Consider the following 27428-nt stretch of genomic DNA (forward strand, 5'->3'; position numbering starts at 1 on the left):
GGGGTAAGGCAGCCGGGATTGATGGGATAAAGATAGAAATGTTAAAAGCAGGTGGGGATATAGTTTTGGAGTGGTTGGTGCAATTATTTAATAAATGTATGGAAGAGGGTAGGGTACCTAGGGATTGGCAGAGAGCATGCATAGTTCCTTTGTATAAAGGCAAAGGGGATAAAAGAGAGTGCAAAAATTATAGGGGGATAAGTCTGTTGAGTGTACCTGGTAAAGTGTATGGTAGAGTTATAATTGAAAGAATTAAGAGTAAGACGGAGAATAGGATAGCAGATGAACAAGGAGGCTTTAGGAAAGGTAGGGGGTGTGTGGACCAGGTGTTTACAGTGAAACATATAAGTGAACAGTATTTAGATAAGGCTAAAGAGGTCTTTGTGGCATTTATGGATTTGGAAAAGGCGTATGACAGGGTGGATAGGGGGGCAATGTGGCAGATGTTGCAAGTGTATGGTGTAGGAGGTAGGTTACTGAAAGCAGTGAAGAGTTTTTACGAGGATAGTGAGGCTCAAGTTAGAGTATGTAGGAAAGAGGGAAATTTTTTCCCAGTAAAAGTAGGCCTTAGACAAGGATGTGTGATGTCACCGTGGTTGTTTAATATATTTATAGATGGGGTTGTAAGAGAAGTAAATGCGAGGGTCTTGGCAAGAGGCGTGGAGTTAAAAGATAAAGAATCACACATAAAGTGGGAGTTGTCACAGCTGCTCTTTGCTGATGACACTGTGCTCTTGGGAGATTCTGAAGAGAAGTTGCAGAGATTGGTGGATGAATTTGGTAGGGTGTGCAAAAGAAGAAAATTAAAGGTGAATACAGGAAAGAGTAAGGTTATGAGGATAACAAAAAGATTAGGTGATGAAAGATTGAATATCAGATTGGAGGGAGAGAGTATGGAGGAGGTGAACGTATTCAGATATTTGGGAGTGGACGTGTCAGCGGATGGGTCTATGAAAGATGAGGTGAATCATAGAATTGATGAGGGAAAAAGAGTGAGTGGTGCACTTAGGAGTCTGTGGAGACAAAGAACTTTGTCCTTGGAGGCAAAGAGGGGAATGTATGAGAGTATAGTTTTACCAACGCTCTTATATGGGTGTGAAGCGTGGGTGATGAATGTTGCAGCGAGGAGAAGGCTGGAGGCAGTGGAGATGTCATGTGTGAGGGCAATGTGTGGTGTGAATATAATGCAGAGAATTCGTAGTTTGGAAGTTAGGAGGAGGTGCGGGATTACCAAAACTGTTGTCCAGAGGGCTGAGGAAGGGTTGTTGAGGTGGTTCGGACATGTAGAGAGAATGGAGCGAAACAGAATGACTTCAAGAGTGTATCAGTCTGTAGTGGAAGGAAGGCGGGGTAGGGGTCGGCCTAGGAAAGGTTCGAGGGAGGGGGTAAAGGAGGTTTTGTGTGCGAGGGGCTTGGACTTCCAGCAGGCATGCATGAGCGTGTTTGATAGGAGTGAATGGAGACAAATGGTTTTTAATACTTGACGTGCTGTTGGAGTGTGAGCAAAGTAACATTTATGAAGGGATTCAGGGAAACCGGCAGGCCGGACTTGAGTCCTGGAGATGGGAAGTACAGTGCCTGCACTCTGAAGGAGGGGTGTTAATGTTGCAGTTTAAAAACTGTAGTGTAAAGCACCCTTCTGGCAAGACAGTGATGGAGTGAATGATGGTGAAAGTTTTTCTTTTTCGGGCCACCCTGCCTTGGTGGGAATCGGCCAGTGTGATAATAAATAAATAAATATATATATATATATATATATACATATATATATATATATATATATATATACATATAAAATATATAGGGAAGTACCACCTCTATAGCTGGAATGGGGACCCTCATCCTCAGAGAAGACAATAAACGTACCTCAGAGAAAACTCAAGGTTCTCCCCGGAGCTGTTTGAATATATATATATATATATATATATATATATATATATATATATATATATATATATATATATATATATATATATATATATCTTTCAACAAACTAGCCGTATCCTACTGAGGCAGGATGGCTCAAAGGTAAAACGAAAGTTTCTCCTTTTACATTTAGTAATATATACAGGAGAAGGGGTTACTGGCCCCTTGCTCCCGGCATTTTAGTCGCCTCTTATGACACACATGGCTTACGGAGGAAGAATTCTGTTCCAATTCCCCATGGCGATATATATATATATATATATATATATATATATATATATATATATATTATCACACTGGCCGATTCCCACCAAGGCAGGGTGGCCCGAAAAAGAAAAACTTTCACCATCATTCACTCCATCACTGTCTTGCCAGAAGGGTGCTTTACACTACAGTTTTTAAACTGCAACATTAACACCCCTCCTTCAGAGTGCAGGCACTGTACTTCCCATCTCCAGGACTCAAGTCCGGCCTGCCGGTTTCCCTGAATCCCTTCATAAATGTTACTTTGCTCACACTCCAACAGCACGTCAAGTATTAAAAACCATTTGTCTCCATTCACTCCTATCAAACACGCTCACGCATGCCTGCTGGAAGTCCAAGCCCCTCGCACACAAAACCTCCTTTACCCCCTCCCTCCAACCTTCCCTAGGCCGACCCCTACCCCGCCTTCCTTCCACTACAGACTGATACACTCTTGAAGTCATTCTGTTTCGCTCCATTCTCTCTACATGTCCGAACCACCTCAACAACCCTTCCTCAGCCCTCTGGACAACAGTTTTGGTAATCCCGCACCTCCTCCTAACTTCCAAACTACGAATTCTCTGCATTATATTCACACCACACATTGCCCTCAGACATGACATCTCCACTGCCTCCAGCCTTCTCCTCGCTGCAACATTCATCACCCATGCTTCACACCCATATAAGAGCGTTGGTAAAACTATACTCTCATACATTCCCCTCTTTGCCTCCAAGGACAAAGTTCTTTGTCTCCACAGACTCCTAAGTGCACCACTCACTCTTTTCCCCTCATCAATTCTATGATTCACCTCATCTTTCATAGACCCATCCGCTGACACGTCCACTCCCAAATATCTGAATACATTCACCTCCTCCATACTCTCTCCCTCCAATCTGATATTCAATCTTTCATCACCTAATCTTTTTGTTATCCTCATAACCTTACTCTTTCCTGTATTCACCTTTAATTTTCTTCTTTTGCACACTCTACCAAATTCATCAACCAATCTCTGCAACTTCTCTTCAGAATCTCCCAAGAGCACAGTGTCATCAGCAAAGAGCAGCTGTGACAACTCCTACTTTGTGTGTGATTCTTTATCTTTTAACTCCACGCCTCTTGCCAAGACCCTCGCATTTACTTCTCTTACAACCCCATCTATAAATATATTAAACAACCACGGTGACATCACACATCCTTGTCTAAGGCCTACTTTTACTGGGAAATAATTTCCCTCTTTCCTACATACTCTAACTTGAGCCTCACTATCCTCGTAAAAACTCTTCACTGCTTTCAGTAACCTACCTCCTACACCATACACTTGCAACATCTGCCACATTGCCCCCCTATCCACCCTGTCATACGCCTTTTCCAAATCCATAAATGCCACAAAGACCTCTTTAGCCTTATCTAAATACTGTTCACTTATATGTTTCACTGTAAACACCTGGTCCACACACCCCCTACCTTTCCTAAAGCCTCCTTGTTCATCTGCTATCCTATTCTCCGTCTTACTCTTAATTCTTTCAATAATAACTCTACCATACACTTTACCAGGTATACTCAGCAGACTTATCCCCCTATAATTTTTGCACTCTCTTTTATCCCCTTTGCCTTTATACAAAGGAACTATGCATGCTCTCTGCCAATCCCTAGGTACCTTACCCTCTTCCATACATTTATTAAATAATTGCACCAACCACTCCAAAACTATATCCCCACCTGCTTTTAACATTTCTATCTTTATCCCATCAATCCCGGCTGCCTTACCCCCTTTCATTTTACCTACTGCCTCACGAACTTCCCCCACACTCACAACTGGCTCTTCCTCACTCCTACAAGATGTTATTCCTCCTTGTCCTATACAAAAAGTCACAGCTTCCCTATCTTCGTCAACATTTAACAATTCCTCAAAATATTCCCTCCATCTTCCCAATACCTCTAACTCTCCATTTAATAACTCTCCTCTCCTATTTTTAACTGACAAATTCATTTGTTCTCTAGGCTTTCTTAACTTGTTAATCTCACTCCAAAACTTTTTCTTATTTTCAACAAAATTTGTTGATAATATTATATATATATATATATATATATATATATATATATATATATATATATATATATATATATATATATATATATATATATATATATATATGTCGTGCCGAATATGTAAAACTGGTCAATTAGCAAGAACTCGTTTAAAATTAAGCCCTTTCTGAAATTTTCTCTTATACGTTTAAAGATATATTTTTTCATTAATGTTAATGTAAAAAAATTTAATTTTGCACCAAAAGAATCTTAGAAAACTTACCTAACCTTGTTATAACAAGAGCAATTTATTTTAGCCTAACCCAACTAAATATATTTTAAATACGTTTACAATAATTTAGCACTAATCAAACACAATCAAATATATTTTTTTCGTTAGATTCAGAATGATTTTTGCGAAATTATTGCATACACAAATTTTCGCTTGTCCTATATGGCAAGATGAGCGTTGCTATATAAGCCAAGATCGCAAGTTCTGCCTATTCGGCACGACATTATATATATATATATATATATATATATATATATATATATATATATATATATATATATATATATATATATATATATATATATATATAGATATATGTCGTGCCGAATAGGCAGAACTTGAGATCTTGGCTTAAATAGCAACGCTCATCTTGCCATATAAGACGAGTGAAAATTTTGTGTATGCAATAATTTCGCCAAAATCATTCTGTACCTAACGAAAAAAATATGTTTCACTGTGTTTGTTTAGTATTAAATTATTGTAAACAAATCTAAAGTATATTTGGTTGGGTTAGGCTAAAATAAATTGTTCTTGTTATAGTAAGGTTAGGTAAGTTTTCTAAGATTCTTTTGGTGCAAAATTAAAAATTTTTACATTAACATAAATGAAAAAAATATATGTTTAAACGTATAAGAGAAAATTTCAGAAAGGACTTAGTTTTAAATGAGTTCTTGCTAATTGACCAGTTTTACATATTCGGCACGATATATATATATATATATATATATATATATATATATATATATATATATATATATATATATATATATATATATATATATATATATATATATATATATTAGTGCAATAAACACTGGTCATCGTAACAAGCGAACTTGAGTAACATCAAACAGGAGGAAGTCCTATATATTTCGACCTCCAAGTTCTTTAGCAGTCTGCTAACGAAGACCTTAGCTGGAGGTTGGAATACACAGGACTCTACTTTTACTGCCTGTTTAATTTTCTCCGAGAGGATTCGCTTATGTTACATATATTCAACGTACAGAATCCATTCTAAAACAGTATTTTCTTTTGGACAGGCCATCACCACAGTGAGCTTCCTTATATGTCAACTAATCTTCCTACTAGTGCCTTTCCAAGAGGTAATAACAGTTATATTTTATTTTAATGATACTATTAATAATGGATAATTCCAATAATAATATAAATATTAAATAAGACATAATGCATGATTCTTATAATAATGTAAATGTTAAATTTAATCATTTTTAGCTTAATTGAGGTAGGTACCATGTCTCTTAATCCAAGGAGGTGCCTTGATGCCGGAGAAGGGCACTTGATCCAAGGAATTAGCAAATTTCCCTTTCCTTGGATCAAAGCTGATAATCCACTTTTTTTGCTCTATTGGTTTAATGCTTCCCCTGAATAACAGTAACCGTAACACCCAGTAAACTATATAATGACGCCCATTTTTAATCATAAAAACCCCTCCAAAATCTGAAATATATAGGCTACACATAACTGAAAAAATGAAGAATACGACAGAGAATATACTAATGAATTATTTTCAGCATTATTGTTGCTATGCTTAATTAGTTAATTTGGTTTAAAAACCTATCTACAGTACTACACGAGGGTCATTAAGACATCACGTAACCTGATCATTACCAGAATCATGGAGATCCTGGTAATGGGGGAGAGAAGCTCCAGTGCCTTTCATCAAAAGCCCTTTTAGGGTATGGCCCAGTACTGAATAGTTAAATAGCCCTTACCTAGGAATATAATAGCATTCTAAGTATTGTCATTGAGATTCAAGTAAACATATACGCTGACAGACATACACCTTGCGGCGTGTGTAACCTATATAAATATTGACTATAATATATTTCCAGAAAAATTATCGTATCAAAATACTTATTTACAAAAAGTATCCTAGTCACACTGTACTAGTCACATTTCATTCATGGGAAGTGCTAAAGCCTCAGGGGTTATAAAGCTCCTGGGAGGAATGGGAAGCAGTGAAGTTGCATCCAAGGAACCAAACGTCAGATTTGCTTCCATAAATCAAGAGCCTCACTGGCGTCAAGAAAATTCCAGTTAATAATAAAAGTAAAAAAAAAAAATCTAATTTACGAAAAAATAAAACTTTATTTTGAAAGTTTACAATGCTTTTGAAGTTATATTAAATGAAAGTTGTGAATTTTACTTTTCCGAATAATTTATTGGATCAAATGAACGAGTTTGACTCTTTGTGACTATAATAATATGTAATAATGAAGTTAAAATTAAATTATATAAATATAGGAGTGTAGTTAAACCGGAATGTGCCCCAGTGTTTGATTATTATTATTAATTATTATTATTTAACAACCCGCACATAAGAAAATGAACTTATAACGACGTTTTGGTCCGACTTATAGTGTGGCCAGTTAATGGTCTAAATCGGACCGAAACGCCGTCATAAGTTCAGTGTCCCATACGTGGGATGTTTGTATGTTGTTCCTGTCACTGTATTGGTCCTTTTTATTCTTCACTCAATGTTTGACCCAGATAAGGGGGGAAAGTAGCTGCAATGCCTTTGATCAAGAGCCCTTTTAGGGTATGGTCCAGTACTGAAGAGTTAAATAGCCCTTACCTAGGAATATAATAGCATTTTAAGTATTATTAGAGCGTCAGCATTTAGTAGGTATTATGTATGTGCACATATTTAAAGCAGGTGTTTCGTCCAGGTGTTTATTTGAACTGTTTCTCTACTAAGGGTCTTATTTTTTATTTATTTACAATTTACTAGACCCACTTGGATTTACAGTGCTTTAAACATATATTTTTCCCAACATTATTAATTTACTGTTGTCCTGTTATGCTACTAATAATAACCTATTAACGCTGTTTTACGTCATTTTTTATATGTATATTGCAGAGTTCATATTCGTAATTCGTTCTGAGTTTTTAGCCATAAGTGTTAGCAAAATCAGACAAAACAGGAAATATCTCCATTATACCAAAGGTGATACTGGGTTCTTAAATCAGTTTAGCACCCTGTGGGGAAAATGGCATCCTTTAGTGGAGAACGGCACCCTATGGGGGGGAACGGCACCCTATGGGGGAGAATGGCACCCGGTGGGGAGAGTGGCACCCCTGCCAAAGATGTTCCTACCCATAGGTACGAGCTTCACCACTACTCTAGATTCAGCGTTTAAGGGAAGTGTTAAATAAGTTTATTCAGGTATACACAAATACAGTTACACAGATTATCATACTTAGCAGCAGATGTGTAGAGATCCTAGGATTACCAAAAAAAGTCAGACAAAGTGTTCACATAGGTGCTTGCTGTGTTTGTGTGCTACAGGTGTTCATTACAAGTGTTTGTTCACCAGATGTGTTCATTCATGCCAGTTTGTCATTTCAAGTGTTTGATCAATGCAAATGCGCTTTATATATTTTTTTTTATTTCAGATGCTCACTGCATCCCTAATGGCGTTCTCAAAGGAGTCTTATCAGATACAGAATGAACCACAAGACCCACCTCACTATTATTTATAGCATAAACCAGCCAGATGTCGCAGATACGATACGAAGCACAAAATTTTCCCCGATAATGAGGCACATTGTTTCTATTCACTATGCTAGTTATTTTGAACCAGCATGAAAATATCAAGAGCCTTTAGACTAAAATGTGTGCATCAGTATATAATTTGTGATACATGTTTGCTTCACTTTTTGTGATGGGAGGTAGAAAATTTATTACTGGATTTGTTTTGCCTCTCACCTTTATTGTTTTACTGTTTCGCTTGAAATTATTGTGCAGTGTTTTGTGGCATTTGCACCCCTTATAAAGATGCTTCAGCTGAGATTTTGTAAATAACAAAAAAGGTAAAATACCGTGACTGGAACGATACACAAATAACCCGCACATAGAAGAGAGGAGCTTATGACATGGTGTAAATGGTCCAAGTCGGAGCGAAACTTCGCTTCGACTTGGACCATTTCCTCTCTTCTATGTGCGGGTTATTTGTGAGATTTTGTAGTGTAATTCACTGGTAAGTGTATTTAGGTACAGTTACACAATTTTGGATGAATTATAATTGTGTTACATGGTAATATGTGCCAAAATACATAGGATAACCTCAAAGTCAAAAGTGACTTATTGCTATTGAGATCCTTGTAACAGCTAAGTAATAGCCTATTAGACTAATAACCCCTCACATACGATACAAACTTATGACGACGTTTCGGTCCGATTTGGTAACTAATGATCCAAGTCGGACCGAAACGTCGTCATAAGTTTCATTCTCGTGTGTGCGGGTTGTGCATTGTTCCAGTCACGGTATTTTGCCTTTTTACGCTTTAATAACCTACTAGATACAGTAAAAACAGCAATGATAATTAACTATATAGAAAATAAATTGAGTAAATCAAATACGTGAAAATGAATCAGATTAAGAATAAGCAAAATTAAGTGAGACACATAAAAATTAATTACACGATCATTGAAAAGAAAAATTACCAGCTGAACATAAGAGAGTTGCACGAATGTTACATGTAACAATACAAGAAAGTCGCTTTCCTCCCTCTCTGTACCTTCAATCAACGTGTACTTTTTAGCTCTCTTCCTAAACTAGTTTATACTGAGATTGGCCTTGACAAACTCTAGCATCTCTGACTTGAATGAGCTGTTACCAAATAGTCAGTAACTGGGAGGCCTGGTGATGGACCGGGCCGCGGGGGCGTTGACCCCAGAAATTCCCTCCGGGTAAAAATGAGGGAATATCTGTTGGTTGCTAATAATCATAAGGTTTATACATAATAAAGTCACCAAATATTAAAAATAATCCTGTATTCAATCATTTGAATTCCTATCCACCATAATATCCATACAATAATGATGCCATTAATTACTCATACATCATTAAATACTCTTCAGTGTCAATAATGATTATATAACTCTGCCACCTCTCAATATTAATACAATTATTTAGGGGAATTAGTTATCAACTGTGCACTTTCCAGTAATAACCATAAGAGGAGAAATGAAAAACTCTAGCCCTATATTCCCAGTAAACCTTACATTATACACTAGTTAACATCACTATTATTTTTCAGTATCTTATCCTAAAAAAAATACAAAACCATAGGCATGGATTCCAATACCTAAACCTCCTATATTTAATTATACACATGAATATCACCAGGACTGGTAAATTACACTTAGTTTTATATATTGCTACACGCTTCTATTTGGAACATCCTCACCTACATTCACATAACGAATTCTCTCGTCTGCCGCTTCAGAAATGTTCCAACCTCTTCCCCAATGGTTCACAGGCTTCCTTACACTCCAGCACATTCCTTTGCTCACACTCCAACAGCACGTCAAGTCACAAAAACCATTTCTCTCCACTCGCTCCTATCTAACACGTTCACGCACGCTTGCTGTAAGTCCAAGCCCGAAGAACATTAAAACCTCTTTCACCCCCTCCCTCCAACCATTCCTAGACCGACCTCCTATCCAGCTTTCCTTCCACAACAGATTCATATGCTATCCAAGTCATTCTACTTCGTTCCATCCTTTCTAAATGTCCAAGCCACCTCAACAACCCCTCTTCAGCCCTCTGGATAACACTTTTAGTAACCCCACACCTAATTTTCAAACTATGGATTCTCTGCATTATATTCACACCACACATTGCCCTCAGACACGACATCTTCACTGCCTGCAGACTTCTGGCAACATTCACCACCCATGCTTCACACCCATATAAGAGCGTTGGTATAACTATACTCTCAAACATTCTTCTCTTTGCTTTCATGGATAATGTTGATGAATGGTTCAGAGAACCGACAAGTTGATAAATTAGATACATGTGCAACACTTGGGTATCTTTATTAAGGAAACGTTTCGCCACACAATGGCTTTATCAGTCCATAACAAAAGAGAACGGGGAAGAACAGGAGGAGTGTGAGGTAATCAGTCCCTCAGCCTTGAGCGATGTGGTCAGTCCATCAATCTTGAAAAGAATACAGCAAATGTGCGAAGTAGCAGCTTATATACCGTAGGCAGGAGAGGAGCAGCAGTCGTAGGTGGTGTCACATTTGTCCAATGTGGAAGTAGGTCGTGCCCAAGGGTTAGGCAAGTGAAGAATTCCCTGTATTAAGATCCCAGGATGTTTCCTTAATAAAGATACCCAAGTGTTGCACATATGTCTAATTTATCATGGATAATGTTCTTTCTCCCCATAGACTCCTCAGTGCACCACTCACCATTTTCCCCTCTTCAATTCTATGATTCACCTCGTTGTTCATAGATCCATTTGCTGACAAGTACACTTCCAAATATCTGAATACATTCACTTCCTCCATACTCCCTCATTCGAGTCTGGTATCCGATCTTTCATTACCTAAAGTTTTTGTTATCCTCATCACCTTACTCTTCCCTATGTTCAGTTTTAATTTCCTTCATTTACATAAGAACATAAGAAAGGAGGAACACTGCAGCAGGCCTGTTGGCCCATACTAGGCAGGTCCTTTACAATTCATCCCACTAACAAACATTTGACCTACCCAATTTTCAATGCTACCCAAGAAATAAGCTCTGATGTGCAAGTCCCACTCAAATCCAACCCATCCCACTCATGTATTTATCCAACCTAAATTTGAAACTACCCAAAGTCCTAGCCTCAATAACCCAACTAGGTAGACTGTTCCACTCATCTACTACCCTATTTCCAAACCAATACTTTCCTATGTCCTTTCTAAATCTAAACTTATCTAATTTAAATCCATTACTGCGGGTTCTCTCTTGGAGAGATATCCTCAAGACCTTGTTAATATCCCCTTTATTAATACCTATCTTCCACTTATACACTTCGATCAGGTCTCCCCTCATTCTTCGTCTAACAAGTGAATGTAACTTAAGAGTCTTCAATCTTTCTTCATAAGGAAGATTTCTAATGCTATGTATTAATTTAGTCATCCTACGCTGAATGTTTTCTAACGAATTTATGTCCATTCTGTAATATGGCGACCAGAATTGAGCTGCATAATCTAGGTGAGGCCTTACTAATGATGTATAAAGCTGCAGTATGACCTCTGGACTTCTGTTGCTTACACTTCTTGATATAAATCCCAGTAATCTATTTGCCTTATTACGTACGCTTAGGCATTGCTGTCTTGGTTTAAGGTTGCTGCTTACCATAACCCCCAAGTCCTTTTCGCAATCTGTATGGTTAAGTTCTACATTATTTAACTTATAAGTGCTAGGGTTATGGACACTCCCGAGCTTCAGAACCTTGCATTTATCTACATTGAACTGCATCTGCCACTTTTCTGACCAAGAGTAGAGTTTGTCTAAATCCTCCTGAAGTTCCCTAACATCTACGTTTGAATCAATTATCCTACCTATCTTCGTGTCATCGGCGAATTTGCTCATATCACTAGTAATTCCTTCATCAAGATCATTGATATATATTATAAACAACAACGGGCCCAAGACTGATCCCTGTGGAACGCCACTTGTTACTGATCCCCACTCGGATTTAACCCCATTTATGGACACTCTTTGCTTCCTGTCTGTGAGCCATGATTCGATCCACGAGAGCACCCTTCCCCCAATGCCATGAGCTGCTACTTTCTTCAACAGTCTTTGGTGCGGAACTCTATCAAATGCCTTACTAAAATCTAAGTAAATAATATCAAATTCTTTATCGTGGTCAACAGCCTCAAAAGCTTTACTGAAGAAAGTTAATAAATTAGTTAGACAAGACCGGCCTCTTGTGAATCCATGCTGAGTATCATTAATCAAGCTATGCTTATCGAGATGGCTTCTTATAATCTCAGCTATAATTGACTCTAGTAATTTGCCTACAATTGAGGTCAGGCTTATTGGGCGGTAATTTGACGGTAACGACTTGTCCCCTGTTTTAAAAATAGGAATTACATTAGCCATCTTCCACATATCAGACACTACACCTGTTTGAAGAGATAAATTAAAAATATTAGTTAATGGTTCACAGACTTCCATTTTGCATTCCTTTAGAACCCTTGAAAAAACCTCATCAGGACCCGGTGACTTATTTTGCTTCAGTCTGTCTATCTGCTTCACAACCATTTCACTAGTGACTGTGATGTTACATAATTTATCTTCTTCTGATCCACTATAAAAATTAATTACCGGAATATTATTAGTGTCTTCCTGTGTAAAAACCGAGAGAAAATAATTATTTAAAATCGAGCACATTTCATTCTCTTTGTCAGTAAGATGCCCATAGTTATCTTTAAGGGGACCTATCTTATCTCTGACTTTTGTTCTATAGACCTGGAAAAAACTTTTTGGGTTAGTTTTAGAATCCCTAGCAACTTTAATTTCATAGTCCCTTTTAGCTTTTCTTATCCCCTTTTTAATGTCCCTCTTAATGTCAATATACTGATTTATAAGATGACCCTCGCCTCTTTTGATACTCCTATAAATTCCTTTCTTATGCCCTAGTAGATATTTCAGCCTATTATTCATCCATTTTGGGTCATTTCTATTTGATCTAATTTCCTTATAAGGGATAAACGTTCTTTGAGCAGCATGTATTGTGTTCAGAAAACTGTCATATTGATAGCTCTCTTCGTTACCCCAGTCAACAGATAAGTGTTCTCTAAGCCCATCGTAATCTGCTAAGCGAAAATCTGGGACTGTTACTGAGTTATCCCTACTATCATACTTCCATTCAATTCTAAATGTAATTGATTTGTGGTCGCTAGCACCCAGTTCCTCTGAAACTTCTAAATTATTAACATGGGATTCATTGTTTGCCAGAACTAAGTCAAGCAGGTTATTACCCCTTGTAGGTTCTGTCACAAACTGCTTCAAAAAACAATCCTGAACTACTTCTAAGAAATCGTATGATTCTAAATTCCCAGTCAAGAAATTCCAATCAATATGACTAAAGTTAAAGTCTCCTAGAATTACTACATTATCGTGCCTTGTGGCCCTAACAATTTCCTCCCATAGTAGTTTAGTACCCTACTAAACTCGTCCACCAACCCTTTGCAACTTTTCTTGAGAATCTTCCAAAAGCACAGTGTCACCAGCAAAAAGTATGTGACAACTTGCACTTCGCATTAGATACTTTACCTTTTAATCCTACAGAATGATGTTTGCGAAATTATTGCAAGCACAAATTTTCGCTTGCCTTATTCGGCGAGAAGAACGTTGCTATTTAAACCAAAATTGCAAGTTTTACATATTCGGCACGAAATTATATATATATATATATATATATATATATATATATATATATATATATATATATATATATATATATATTAACATCCACCAGGACTCTGACACACATCCCCAAAGCAGCTCGCCCTCAAGCTGCTAGCAAATTCACTGACCTTCTGAAGAAAGTCAACGATGCTCCTTCAAACAACAGCTCCTGGCATAACTTGCTGCTTTTTGGCAATGCCTGTTTGGCTGTCCCACCAAGGAGGGACAAGTCACTAGCAACACATGTTATTAGGGCAATAAATGCATTCCCAAGGGATGACAACCTCGTCCGTCTCCCCCCTAGGGCGACAAACACCCGCCGGGCAAATGCCAACAACAGGACACCCGACACCTCAAAAATCAGAGCCCAAATTAGCAAAAAAATAGAAGAGGGTAATACTATTGGAGCCTTGAGACTTATAACCAGTGAGGATACCATCGCTCCCAAGGACGTCAGCACGGCGCAAGCTCTGAAGGACAAACATCCACCCAGGGCTCCCAGTACCAACATTGACCTCCCTGACATTGCAGCAGGCGAAGAACATCTAACCTTACAGGATGCTGATGTGTATAAAGCTGCTATGTCATTTCCACAGGGTTCAGCAGGAGGTTTCACCGGTTTAAGGCCTCAACACTTAAAACAAATACTCAATCCAGCACTTGGTGAGGTTTCAGAGAGGCTGCTGTCTGAACTCACCAAATTTTCCAACCTGTGCCTGGCTGGCGGTGTCCCAGAGGCCACCAGACCCTTTTTCTTTGGTGCCTCATTGTGTGCCCTCCGGAAAAAGGATGGCGGAATCAGGCCCATTGCAGTGGGTAACACCCTTCGGCGCCTAGTCGCCAAGGCTGCAGTAAGAAGGGTGAGTCAAGAGGCTGCTGCAATGCTGAAACCAACTCAGCTCGGTTTCGGCGTTCAACAGGGCTGTGAAGCAGCTGCCCACGCAGCACGAGTATATATCAAAAACATGTCCTATGAAAAAGCCTTGGTCAAATTGGACTTTGCCAATGCTTTCAACTCAGTCAGAAGGGATGCTGCTCTCCAAGCAGTTTATAGAAACTTCCCTTCCCTTTATCCCTTCATAGAATCGTGTTATAGTGTGACTTCCAAACTATTGTTTGGGGACCATGAAATTGACTCGTGTGAGGGCGTGCAACAGGGGGACCCTCTCGCCCCCTTTCTATTTTGTTTGGTCATCAAGGAAGTCACGGAGGCACTCTCCAGCGAGCTCAATATCTGGTTCCTGGACGACGGTACCCTAGCTGGCACAACAGAATCTCTCCTGGAGGACATCAGTAAAATTAAAGACATGGGAGAAAGCCTGGGACTCTCTTTAAACCCCACCAAATGTGAAATAGTTTCTACCAATCAACAGTTGATCCAGAATATTAGTACCGTTTTACCAGGAGCACGAGCCATTGATCCAGCCAATAGCACTCTCCTCGGTGCTCCTCTTGGGTCCAATGCCATCGATCTGATCCTAGGAAAAAAAGTCTCAGACCTCCGGACGATGGAAAGCAGGATGAAAGACATTGACACACACGATGCCTTCTACCTACTCACCAGGTGCCTGTCAACCCCAAAACTTACCTATTTTCTGAGATGCTCCCCAGCCTTCAGCAGTCCAAAACTCAAGGAATATGACTCTCTCCTGAAGGCCATGCTAGAGAGTGTATTGAATCTTTCCCTTGACGATGGACAGTGGTTGCAAGCCTCACTTCCGGTCAGGCTTGGAGGGCTAGGAGTACGCAGATCCTCCCAGATTGCTCTACCAGCTTTCCTATCCTCTTCCATTGCATCAAACGAGTTGATAAGACAAATTCTTCCTGACACCCTCAGTGACTCAGCAGGAATAGAAGACCCTAGCTATGTCAGTGCCATCACCGAATGGGAGACTCTTGCTGCTCCAGCACCAAACCCTAGTGCAGCACTGGCTCACAAACAGTCAAGCTGGGATAGCCCAATTGCTGAAAAGGTGCTTGCCAACATGCTCAGGGCTGCAACATCAGATAGGGAGATTGCCCGTCTCCAGGCTGTGAGTGCACATCACTCCGGGGACTTCCTCCAAACAGTTCCCATATCGGCAATGGGAACGCGACTCGACCCTAAGACCCTCCGTATTGCAGTGGCTCTGCGCCTTGCTGCCCCAATTCACACAGAATATATGTGTATTTGCGGCGAAGTGCAAGCAGACCAATACGGTCTACATGGTCTTAACTGTTCCAAAACCAAGGGCTGGCATGCAAGACACAATGAGGTCAACGACATCATTAAGAGAACCCTTGCTACAGCTGGATGCCCTGCCGAGAGGGAGCCACGATCACTTGCAGCAAACAATACCCACAACCCAGCAAACCGCTCCGACGGGATCACCATCTATCCTTGGAAGAACGGCAAGCTCTTAGCATGGGACTATACCTGTGTGTCCACACTGGCTGAAACCTATATCCATCACAGTGTGGGGCGACAGGGAGGAGCTGCTGACCACAGGGAGGAGTACAAGATCAGCAAGTACAGGGACATTAGCCAACAGTATCAATTTGTCCCAGTGGGATCAGAGACCTTGGGATCATTGGGAAAAAATGCCACACGTTTCCTTAAAGAATTGGGTTCCAGACTCATCGACACCACCAGGGACCCAAGGGCAGCCACTTTCATGTTCCAGCGCCTCAGCGTCGCCATCCAGAGGGGAAATGCTTGCTGCATACTTGGTTCACGTCCAGCCTCGGAGGAGCTGGAGGAAATTCATCATCTTTGATACATTGTGCCATTGTATTCATGTTTATGTTTTTTTCTGTAAATGTATTTTGTTTATTAATAAATGTTCACTTAGAATATAAATATAGGGGGTGGTAGGAGAAGAAAATATTCAAACAGCTCCGGGGAGAACCTTGAGTTTTCCCTGAGGTACGTTTATTGTCTTCTCTGAGGATGAGGGTCCCCATTCCAGCTATAGAGGTGGTACTTCCCTATATTTTTAAAAATATATATATATATATATATATATATATATATATATATTATATATATATATATATATATATATATATATATATATATATATATATATTAAGGGGCGTCTGAGGTCCCTAGCCTGGCCTCCTTCACCCGATTTAGTGTAATAACATCACATGATACAAACTTCACTCACCTCCTGGTAAAAAAAAAAAAAACGTTCAGGACCCTCAGAGGTAAGACAGCTGCAGCGCAATAATTGATATCTTGACTTCTACAATGGTTCTGACAGGGAGTTAATTAAACATACAGCAGGGTGTTAAACACACAATGAAGTATTCGTCACAACACGGTTTTATGTGAATCACAATTTCTGCCTGTAACACATGTATACACCATTACTTGTAACATATGTATACATCACTAGATGACTGTTGAGTGTTATGCTTACTGACAGCCCATACAATTTTTTATACCTGTTTATATCCATTATTGAAAAACCTGTTGAAAAAAAATGCTTGAGGAAAAAGACCAGGTTATTTGATTCTGATTCCAAACTTCATGCGATTTAAACAGATTTGGTATTGTGTTAAATCATACAGAACATTTTGTGAATAGCTTGCAAATGTTGCTGGTTGAAATATACAAGTTACTCCTCTGACCTGAAAGACATTTTGAATAATTTGTATCCTTGAAACTAATTCAGATACGAATGCTGTATTACCCATACAGGTCTAGCAATTAATTTTAATAATAAAAATAAAAAATATTACTATAAATATTATTACAAAAAATATTATTATTAAATTCCAACACAAATGGGAACCTGAAAATAAATCAATTTTATTTTAATTCAGCAGGTGGACGGTAATATAAAGACAAGAGTAATGAAGGCCTGAGCTTGCTATCACCTGCAGCTCATAAGACTGCCATCCCCACGAGCCCCTTTGGGGCGGGGCAGATGGCAGACCAGAGGCCTAGCTTCTCCCTACGAGCCCCGTGAGGGCGGGGCCTGGGGACACTTGGTCCCAAAGATGAGGGGGTACTTGTACCTCCTCTCATGGGAGACTTAGGTCTCGAGATACTCCCCAGATAGGGAGCCAAGGCCGGGTCACCACTACTTGGAAAAGACCCGGGCCGGGAGAGTACTGGCGAATAAGAAAAAAAAAAAAAAGAGAAGAGTGGGTAGAGGAGGCACTCGGCATATACACAGTTGTTTAATGCAACTCAATTTAAGTCCATACACGATGTGGCCTTGACGGGGGGTAAGAATAGACCTGTTACAGCTCCTGGGCTGAAGGAAGGAGTTCAGTTGGGTTACAGTTGGTGCCTCTGATGGAGTATAATACAGTAAGTATTAGTTCCGAATCCCTCCAATCAGAAGCCCGGGTTAACCGAGATGGAAAGAGCGTCGAATTCAATTTACGGACCTCGGTTCGAGCCCATCGTACACCCTTCTGTTATTAATTGACAGTTGTTGATTACAACATAATTATATATATAAATTATATATATATATATATATTACCTGGAGTTTACCTGGAGAGAGTTCCGGGGGTCAACGCCCCCGCGGCCCGGTCTGTGACCAGGCCTCCTGGTGGATCAGAGCTTGATCAACCAGGCTGTTACTGCTGGCTGCACGCAAACCAACGTACGAGCCACAGCCCGGCTGATCAGAAACCGACTTTAGGTGCTTGTCCAGTGCCAGCTTGAAGACTGCCAGGGGTCTTCCCCCTTGTGTATGCTGGGAGGCAGTTGAACAGTCTCGGGCCCCTGACACTTATTGTATGGTCTCTTAACGTGCTAGTGACACCCCTGCTTTTCACTGGGGGGATGTTGCATCGTCTGCCAAGTCTTTTGCTTTCGTAGTGAGTGATTTTCGTATGCAAGTTCGGTACTAGTCCCTCTAGGATTTTCCAGGTGTATATAATCATGTATCTCTCCCGCCTGCGTTCCAGGGAATACAGGTTCAGGAACCTCAAGCGCTCCCAGTAATTGAGGTGCTTTATCTCCGTTATGCGCGCCGTGAAGGTTCTCTGTACATTTTCTAGGTCAGCAATTTCACCTGCCTTGAAAGGTGCTGTTAGTGTGCAGCAATATTCCAGCCTAGATAGAACAAGTGACCTGAAGAGTGTCATCATGGGCTTGGCATCCCTCGTTTTGAAGGTTCTCATTATCCATCCTGTCATTTTTCTAGCAGATGCGATCGATACAATATTATGGTCCTTGAAGGTGAGATCCTCCGACATGATCACTCCCAGGTCTTTGACGTTGGTGTTTCGCTCTATTTTGTGGCCAGAATTTGTTTTGTACTCTGATGAAGATTTAATTTCCTCGTGTTTACCATATCTGAGTAATTGAAATTTCTCATCGTTGAACTTCATATTGTTTTCTGCAGCCCACTGAAAGATTTGGTTGATGTCCGCCTGGAGCCTTGCAGTGTCTGCAATGGAAGACACTGTCATGCAGATTCGGGTGTCATCTGCAAAGGAAGACACGGTGCTGTGGCTGACATCCTTGTCTATGTCAGATATGAGGATGAGGAACAAGATGGGAGCGAGTACTGTGCCTTGTGGAACAGAGCTTTTCACCGTGGCTGCCTCGGACTTTACTCTGTTGACTACTACTCTCTGTGTTCTGTTAGTGAGGAAATTATAGATCCATCGACCGACTTTTCCTTTATTCCTTTAGCACGCATTTTGTGCGCTATTACGCCATGGTCACACTTGTCGAAGGCTTTTGCAAAGTCTGTATATATTACATCTGCATTCTTTTTGTCTTCTAATGCATATAGGACCTTGTCGTAGTGATCCAATAGTTGAGACAGACAGGAGCGACCTGTTCTAAACCCATGTTGCCCTGGGTTGTGTGACTGATGGGTTTCTAGATGGGTGGTGATCTTGCTTCTTAGGACTCTTTCAAAGATTTTTATGATATGGGATGTTAGTGCTATCGGTCTGTAGTTCTTTGCTGTTGCTTTACTGCCCCCTTTGTGGAGTGGGGCTATGTCTGTTGTTTTTAGTAACTGTGGGACGACCCCCGTGTCCATGCTCCCTCTCCATAGGATGGTAAAGGCTCGTGATAGGGGCTTCTTGCAGTTCTTGATGAGCACGGAGTTCCATGAGTCTGGCCCTGGAGCAGAGTGCATGGGCATGTCATTTATCGCCTGTTCGAAGTCATTTGGCGTCAGGATAACATCAGATAGGCTTGTGTTAACCAAATTCTGTGGCTCTCTCATAAAAAATTCAATTTGATCTTCGACTCTCAGTCTGGTTAGTGGCTTGCTAAAAACTGAGTCATATTGGGACTTGAGTAGCTCACTCATTTCCTTGCTGTCATCTGTGTAGGACCCATCTTGTTTAAGTAAGGGCCCAATACTGAACGTTGTTCTCGACTTTGATTTGGCATAGGAGAAGAAATACTTTGGGTTTCTTTCGATTTCATTTATGGCTTTTAGTTCTTCCCGCGATTCCTGACTCCTATAAGATTCCTTTAGCTTAAGTTCGATGTTTGCTATTTCTCTGACCACTGTCTCCCTACGCATGTTTACCTGTCTTATTCCTATCTTCCCTAGCACCAACAATGGAGCTCCCACCAGTTGTTTTTGGTAATATATCCTCACTATTGCTAGTGGAGTCCTCTTGTTTGCTATTTCCTGTTGTATTTCTTGTTTGCAATATTGGTTTTATCTTATCTTTGACTACACTTGTTTCCCCACTACGGCTCCTGTCCCCTATGAGGTCATTTATATGCATTCCTTCCTGCGTATAATTCCCGACTACCTGGACAAAATCTCCAGCTTCACCATTACTGTCTCCCAGGACAGCACCTCCAGCTTCACCATTACTGTCTCCCAGGACAGCATCTCCAACTTCACCATTACTGTCTCCCAGGATAGCATCTCCAGCTTCACCATTACTGTCTCCCAGGACAGCACCTCCAGCTTCACCATTTCTGTCTCCCAGGACAGCACCTCCAGCTTCACCATTACTGTCTCCCAGGACAGCACCTCCAGCTTCACCATTACTGTCTCCCAGGGCAGCACCTCCAGCTTCACCATTACTGTCTCCCAGGACAGCACCTCCAGCTTCACCATTACTGTCTCCCAGGGCAGCACCTCCAGCTTCACCATTACTGTCTCCCAGGACAGCACTATCAGCCCCACATTTACTGACTACCAGGACATCACCTCCACCCTTACAGTTTCTGACTACATGGCCAGTATCAAGGGCAGTACCATTCAGCCCAGACTTTTTATGTTCCCATCTGTTGTAGAAAGCTTCCAGGTTGTCTATGAAAGCAGCTTTGATGTTATCCTCTTTTAATACCCTTGTGATTTTAGTCCACAGATTTATCTCATTTGGGCATACCCAAAAACACTTCCCTGTTTTAATACTGCTTGTAGCTAGTTCTTGGATATCTGCACAAGGGGCGTGACACCAATTTCCACAAAAATGACAATTTATCCATGTGGAAGCCCGTTTGTTTGATTTATTGCAGACTACACACAGCTTCATAATGATTTGAATGGTTGATTTACTGTAATTCTACTAGCAACCTCTTGAATACTCTATTAATAACCTCTTTAAGTAAAGCTCTAGCTATCTGTATTTCTATTTCTAACTGTACTTTTATAGCAGGACAGCTTACCGGAGTACGCTCCTGGAGTTTGTTTTATATTTATTGTTTGTGTTTATAAGGGCGCCTACAACCCCATCCGTTTACAGTCTTCTTTATTGTCCAACGACGGGCTGGAGTTTTGAGACTCTATGACCGCGGGTTCAATCCCGGCCGGGGGTATGGCCAACGAATCCGTTTGAAACCGGCCAAGGGTTCGACCAGTCGAGGGTTCGGTCCAGTCGAGGGTTCGGAGCCAGTCTGATCTGATCAGTGGGTCACTTATTTAAAACATACTGGTCGGTGATTTGGGCTAACACATGAAGGATCTACTGGAAAATTCTACCCGAGTAATATGTTATTTGATTGATACAAAAGTATAACTTGCGTGTTGAAGAAACCGGTGACTGCTGGCAACTCCTACAGTGACGAACGGTCGAGCCTCAACCCTTGTTTATCAATCGCTGTATCTAGCTTTTCTAGTTTTTCTTTGTGGCCTCCACCACAATAAATGCTATATTATCACTATAGTTGACTGGTGGAAATTTTGGAGGAGGGACGCTTTTTCTGTAGTAATAATTGCTTCTCGTTGTGTATATTGCGACCGCTGGTAACTACAGGTTATATGAAATTCACAGTAACGTCTGGTATTTCAAGAAAAATAAACTAATGAAAGTCACTCCACTCCACTAAGTACCATTATAATACTGGTTAGTTGCTACTACAACACTGTATTCTGCTATTCACTGGTATCACTAGATTATATGCGAGTACACTAGCAGGCCAGGAAGATTATTAAAAACAGCTGACCTGTGGTAAGTTTCTGGCGACTTCTGGCACCTGCCTCTATAGGCTTATCACTTCATTTACAAATTCACCGTGAAAACACGAGAAAACCCGGAGCACAACGAGGCACGCTGACACACACACACACGCACACACAGCTCATATATATATATATATATATATATATATATATATATATATATATATATATATATATATATATATATATATATATATATATATATATATATAATGTGTGTATGTGTAATTTTTTAAGCAGGTTTCTTATGTTATAATCTGATAATGATGTGCCTCGGGCCACTAGAGAAGCATTACTCACAAGGAGACTGTGATAGGACGGGTGTTAAATAACTTTACATTAGATGAAAATTCGTGTTAGGTTGGATCGTAAGACTGTAACACCATGGAGTACATGGAGGTGTTAGAGGGAAGTGGTGTTATCAGTGCTGTTGATTTATCCTGTCAGCCAGCCACTCAGCTTCGAGATGTGACGTAGTATCGCTTTTATCTCTATATTTCTGGTGCTCGTCGTGGCTGGCTACCCCAACCTTAGTGTCAAGCTTTCTCTCAGCTGAAGTGATGGGATTACCACTTATGGAGTCGCCATCGATTCAAATTAGCATGGAGAATTTATTTCCGATAGCAATATGGATTTGGACAAGTACACATGAAGTATGAACAAATCAGATTCGGTAGGGATACTATATGTATCCTGCCTAGGGTCAGCTAACCTCCTAGCAGCTGGGTTCGTATGTAATTATTATTTACGTTCAAGTCAACTGAATAACGAGTGCCCGAGTTACATTTATTCATGTAAATATATCCATAAGTATAAAATATTTTTTTGTCATTGTAAATAATATTTACTGTAATTTTAAGAACAGAAGAATAGTAGGCCCGGTGGCCTGGTGGCTAAAGGGGTCAGTAGGGTGGCCCGGTGGCCTGGTGGCTAAAGCTCCCGCTTCACACACGGAGGGCCAGGGTTCGATTCCCGGCGGGTGGAAACATTTCGACACGTTTCCTTACACGTGTTGTCCTGTTCACCTAGCAGCAAATAGGTACCTGGGTGTTAGTCGACTGGTGTGGGTCGCATCCTGGGGGACAAGATTAAGGACCCCAATGGAAATAAGTTAGACAGTCCTCGATGACGCACTGACTTTCTTGGGTTATCCTGGGTGGCTAACCCTCCGGGGTTAAAAATCCGAACGAAATCTTATTTCTTATTAGGGCAAATTTCCGCGCGCGCTCACCGAAAAATCGAAAAAATATGGAAATTGAGTTATATATACTGAAAAATAGCTCAACTCTTTGGCAACACAATGGTACCAGAATGAATGTTCTACGACGTTTCTACAAGAAATTATAGTCATTTATATCAGGTATGGTGACGGTGATGTTGGTACCGAGTCTGCTCACGGCCTATATATATTTTGGAGTTGTTTCCTTGTTTTTTATCGCCTTTTCTTGCATTATTCTTTCTAATATAATAACCGACTATTTGGCATCATAAAACAGTAGGCGGGACTTATCCGTAGACTGAGCGACAGCTGGGAACCAGATGGGAACGGTCGGCAGTGTTCCCGCGCCTGAGGTGCCAGCCAGGAATCGCCCATTATTACGCTTATATCAGCTTATATATCAACTCTACGGCTTATTTGTCTATCAGAATTTATCTAATATGATATAATAAACACTCTAAATAACATACAAACATGTTATATACTCTAGACTGAATAAAATAGGCCATAATATGGCCCAGAGATTATCGGGAGTAAGAGAAAACGGTGTTTTGAAGAGGATAACTGCATTAGAACATCAGTTTACTAAGAAATGCACCCAAACAAACGCGATTTTCGCGAAATTTATTTTTTTTTTTTGAGACGGGGGCCGGCCGGCGCTCTCGGCCGATATCTCGGAAGTAACTTATTCACCTAATGGCCAAGCTTCTCGCTTTATTACTGAATTAAATGGAATATAATACTCACAAAAGTTGTAGAATAATGATTTCTCCATTTTTCGTTGAGCAAATTTTGGAAATATTCCAAATACTTTGGGAGTTATGTGGGAGTAAAGGGCAGATTTTTTTGCAATATTCCAGGAACTAACAAACTTTATTTTTTTGTGAAATAAAGATAAGTTTATTTAGAGAAAAGGGCTCAACGAATATTAGTATAAGCATTGTTCTCTCGGCACCGAGTGTCCAAACAACCTTGCGTAGTCCCATATAAGAGAAAGTTTGGCCACAAGGGCATTTTCAGTAAATCAGTCATTTCTCAGTTGTTGTTTGAGGTATATTTTTGATAAATATTTTCAAGAAAGAGTGAAACGACTTTGTCTTGTGTACCAAAACTGGAGAAAATCGGACAGTAAACAACAGAGTTACAGATTTTGCCCTACTGCCCCCTAAAGCTCCCGCTTCACACACGGGGACCCGGATTCGATTCCCGGCGGGTGGAAACATTTCGACACGTTTCCTTACACATGTTGTCCTGTTCACCTAGCAGCAAATAGGTAGTTGGGTGTTAGTCGACTTGTGTGGGTCGCATCCTGGGGGACAAGATTAAGGACCCCAATGGAATAAGTTAGACAGTCCTCGATGACGAACTGACTTTCTTGGGTTATCCTGGGTGGCTAACCCTCCGGGGTTAAAAATCCGAACGAAATCTTATCTTATCACTCAAAAATTTTATTAACTGAGCGAAACTGGATACATCACCAGTGTGCTGCTGCCTTATTCTATATGATCATAATATAATGGTAGAGAATATCTGCCATGTTGCTGGGGCTGCCCACACAAAAATATCAATAATAACTGACAAAAATAATAATTTAAATAAAACTTAAGTAAAACTATAATTATATAAATTTAACACAATCGAACATGACTCTTACCGAATTGAAATAATGAAAAATGCTATATATATACATATATATATATATATATATATACATATATGTATATACACATATACATATATATATATATATATATATATATATATACATATATGTATATACACATACATATATATATATATATATAATATATATATATATATATATACATATATGTATATACACATACATATATATATATATATATATATATATATATATATATATATATATATAGATATATATATATATAAATATAAATATAAATATATATATATGTCGTGCCGAATATGTAAAACTGGTCAATTAGCAAGAACTCATTTAAAATTAAGTCCTTTCTAAAATTTTCTCTTATACGTTTAAAGATATATTTTTTTCATTAATGCTGATGTAAAAATTTATAATTTTCCTCCAAAAGGAACTTAGAAAACTTACCTAACCTTATTATAACAAGAACAATTTATTTTAGCCTAACCCAACTAAATATATTTTAGATTTGTTTACAGAAATTTAATACTAAACAAACAGAGTGAAATACATTTTTTTTGTTAGGTTCAGAATGATTTTGGCGAAATTATTGCATACACAAATTTTCACTTGTCCTATATGGCAAGATGAACGTTGCTATTTAAGCCAAGTTCGCAAGTTCTGCCTATTCGGCACGACATATATATATATATATATATATATATATATATATATATATATATATATATATATATATATATATATATATATATATATATATATATATATATTAGGTTGGTAGACAGCAGCCACCCAGGGAAGTACTACCGTCCTGCCAGATGACTGTGAAACAGAAACCTGTAACTGTTTTGCATGATGGTAGGATTGCTGGTGTCTTTTTCTGTCTCATAAACACGCTAGATAACAGGGATATCTTGCTACTCCTACTTACACTTTCGTCACACTTCACAGACACGCACATGCATATATATATATACATACATCTAGGTTTTTCTCATTTTTCTAAATAGCTCTTGTTCTTCTTTATTTTTTCTATTGTCCATGGGGAAGTGGAAAAGAATCTTTCCTCCGTAAGCCATGCGTTTCGTATGAGGCGACTGAAATGCCGGAAGCGATGGGCTAGTAACCCCTTCTCCTGTAGACATTTACTAAAAAAAAAAGAAAAAGAAAAACTTCATAAAACTGGGATGCTTGAATGTGCGTGGATGTAGTGCGGATGACAAGAAACAGATGATTGCTGATGTTATGAATGAGAAGTTGGATGTCCTGGCCCTAAGCGAAACAAAGCTGAAGGGGGTAGGGGAGTTTCAGTGGGGGGAAATAAATGGGGTTAAATCTGGAGTATCTGAGAGAGTTAGAGCTAAGGAAGGGGTAGCAGTAATGTTGAATGATCAGTTATGGAAGGAGAAAAGAGAATATGAATGTGTAAATTCAAGGATTATGTGGATTAAAGTAAAGGTTGGATGCGAAAAGTTGGTCATAATAAGTGTGTATGCACCTGGAGAAGAGAGGAATGTAGAGGAGAGAGATTTTGGGAGATAAGTGAATGTATAGGAACCTTTGAACCAAGTGAGAGAGTAATTGTGGTAGGGGATCTGAATGCTAAAGTAGGAGAAACTTTTAGAGAGGGTGTGGTAGGTAAGTTTGGGGTGTCAGGTGTAAATGATAATGGGAGCCCTCTGATTGAACTTTGTATAGAAAGGTGTTTAGTTATAGGCAATACATATTTTAAGAAAAAGAGGATAAATAAGTATACAAGATATGATGTAGGGCGAAATGACAGTAGTTTGTTTGATTATGTATTGGTAGATAAAAGACTGTTGAGTAGACTTCAGGATGTACATGTTTATAGAGGGGCCACAGATATATCAGATCACTTTTTAGTTGTAGCTACACTGAGAGTAAAAGGTAGATGGGATACAAGGAGAATAGAAGCATCAGGGAAGAGAGAGGTGAAGGTTTATAAACTAAAAGAGGAGGCAGTTAGGGTAAGACATAAACAGCTATTGGAGGATAGATGGGCTAATGAGAGCATAGGCAATGGGGTCAAAGAGGTATGGGGTAGGTTTAAAAATGTAGTGTTAGAGTGTTCAGCAGAAGTTTGTGGTTACAAGAAAGTGGGTGCGGGAGGGAAGAGGAGCGATTGGTGGAATGATGTAAAGAGAGTAGTAAGGGAGAAAAAGTTAGCATATAAGAAGTTTTTACAAAGTAGAAGTGATGCAAGGAGGGAAGAGTATACGGAGAAAAAGAGAGTGGTGAAGCAATGTAAAAAGAGAGCAAATGAGAGAGTGGGTGAATGTTATCAACAAATTTTGTTGAAAATAAGAAAAAGTTTGGAGTGAGATTAAAAGTTAAGGAAGCCTAGACAACAAATGGATTTGTCAGTTAAAAATAGGAGAGGAGAGTTATTAAATGGAGAGTTAGAGGTATTGGGAAGATGGAGGGAATATTTTGAGGAATT

At 39.5% G+C, this 27428-nt stretch overlaps 3 protein-coding genes across 12 annotated transcripts in view; 2 read left to right on the top strand and 1 right to left on the bottom strand.

The window, feature by feature from the left end:
• LOC128689879 (uncharacterized) overlaps positions 1–9283 on the top strand; it is a 28762-nt gene extending 19479 nt beyond the window's left edge. The window contains exons 2-3 of one of the 2 annotated variants that reach the window (XM_070084476.1): positions 5531–5593; positions 7908–9283. In XM_070084476.1, the coding sequence (XP_069940577.1) occupies positions 5531–5546 (16 nt within the window). In that variant the 3' untranslated portion in view covers positions 5547–5593; positions 7908–9283. The remainder of the gene's footprint in view (positions 1–5530; positions 5594–7907) is intronic. The other variant, XM_070084473.1, reaches the window with a different exon arrangement.
• Positions 1–27428, bottom strand: part of LOC128689855 (uncharacterized) — a 483205-nt gene that overhangs the window by 179599 nt on the left and 276178 nt on the right. The window lies entirely within an intron of this gene.
• Positions 22675–27428, top strand: part of LOC128686043 (uncharacterized) — an 84536-nt gene continuing 79782 nt past the window's right edge. For all 4 annotated transcript variants that reach the window (XM_070084501.1, XM_070084502.1, XM_070084487.1 and 1 more), the window contains exon 1: positions 22675–22829. The gene's annotated coding sequence lies outside the window, so the exon portion shown is untranslated. The remainder of the gene's footprint in view (positions 22830–27428) is intronic.

Source organism: Cherax quadricarinatus, chromosome 1 (genome assembly GCF_038502225.1).
Source record: "Cherax quadricarinatus isolate ZL_2023a chromosome 1, ASM3850222v1, whole genome shotgun sequence".
NCBI classification, from domain to species: domain Eukaryota; kingdom Metazoa; phylum Arthropoda; class Malacostraca; order Decapoda; family Parastacidae; genus Cherax; species Cherax quadricarinatus.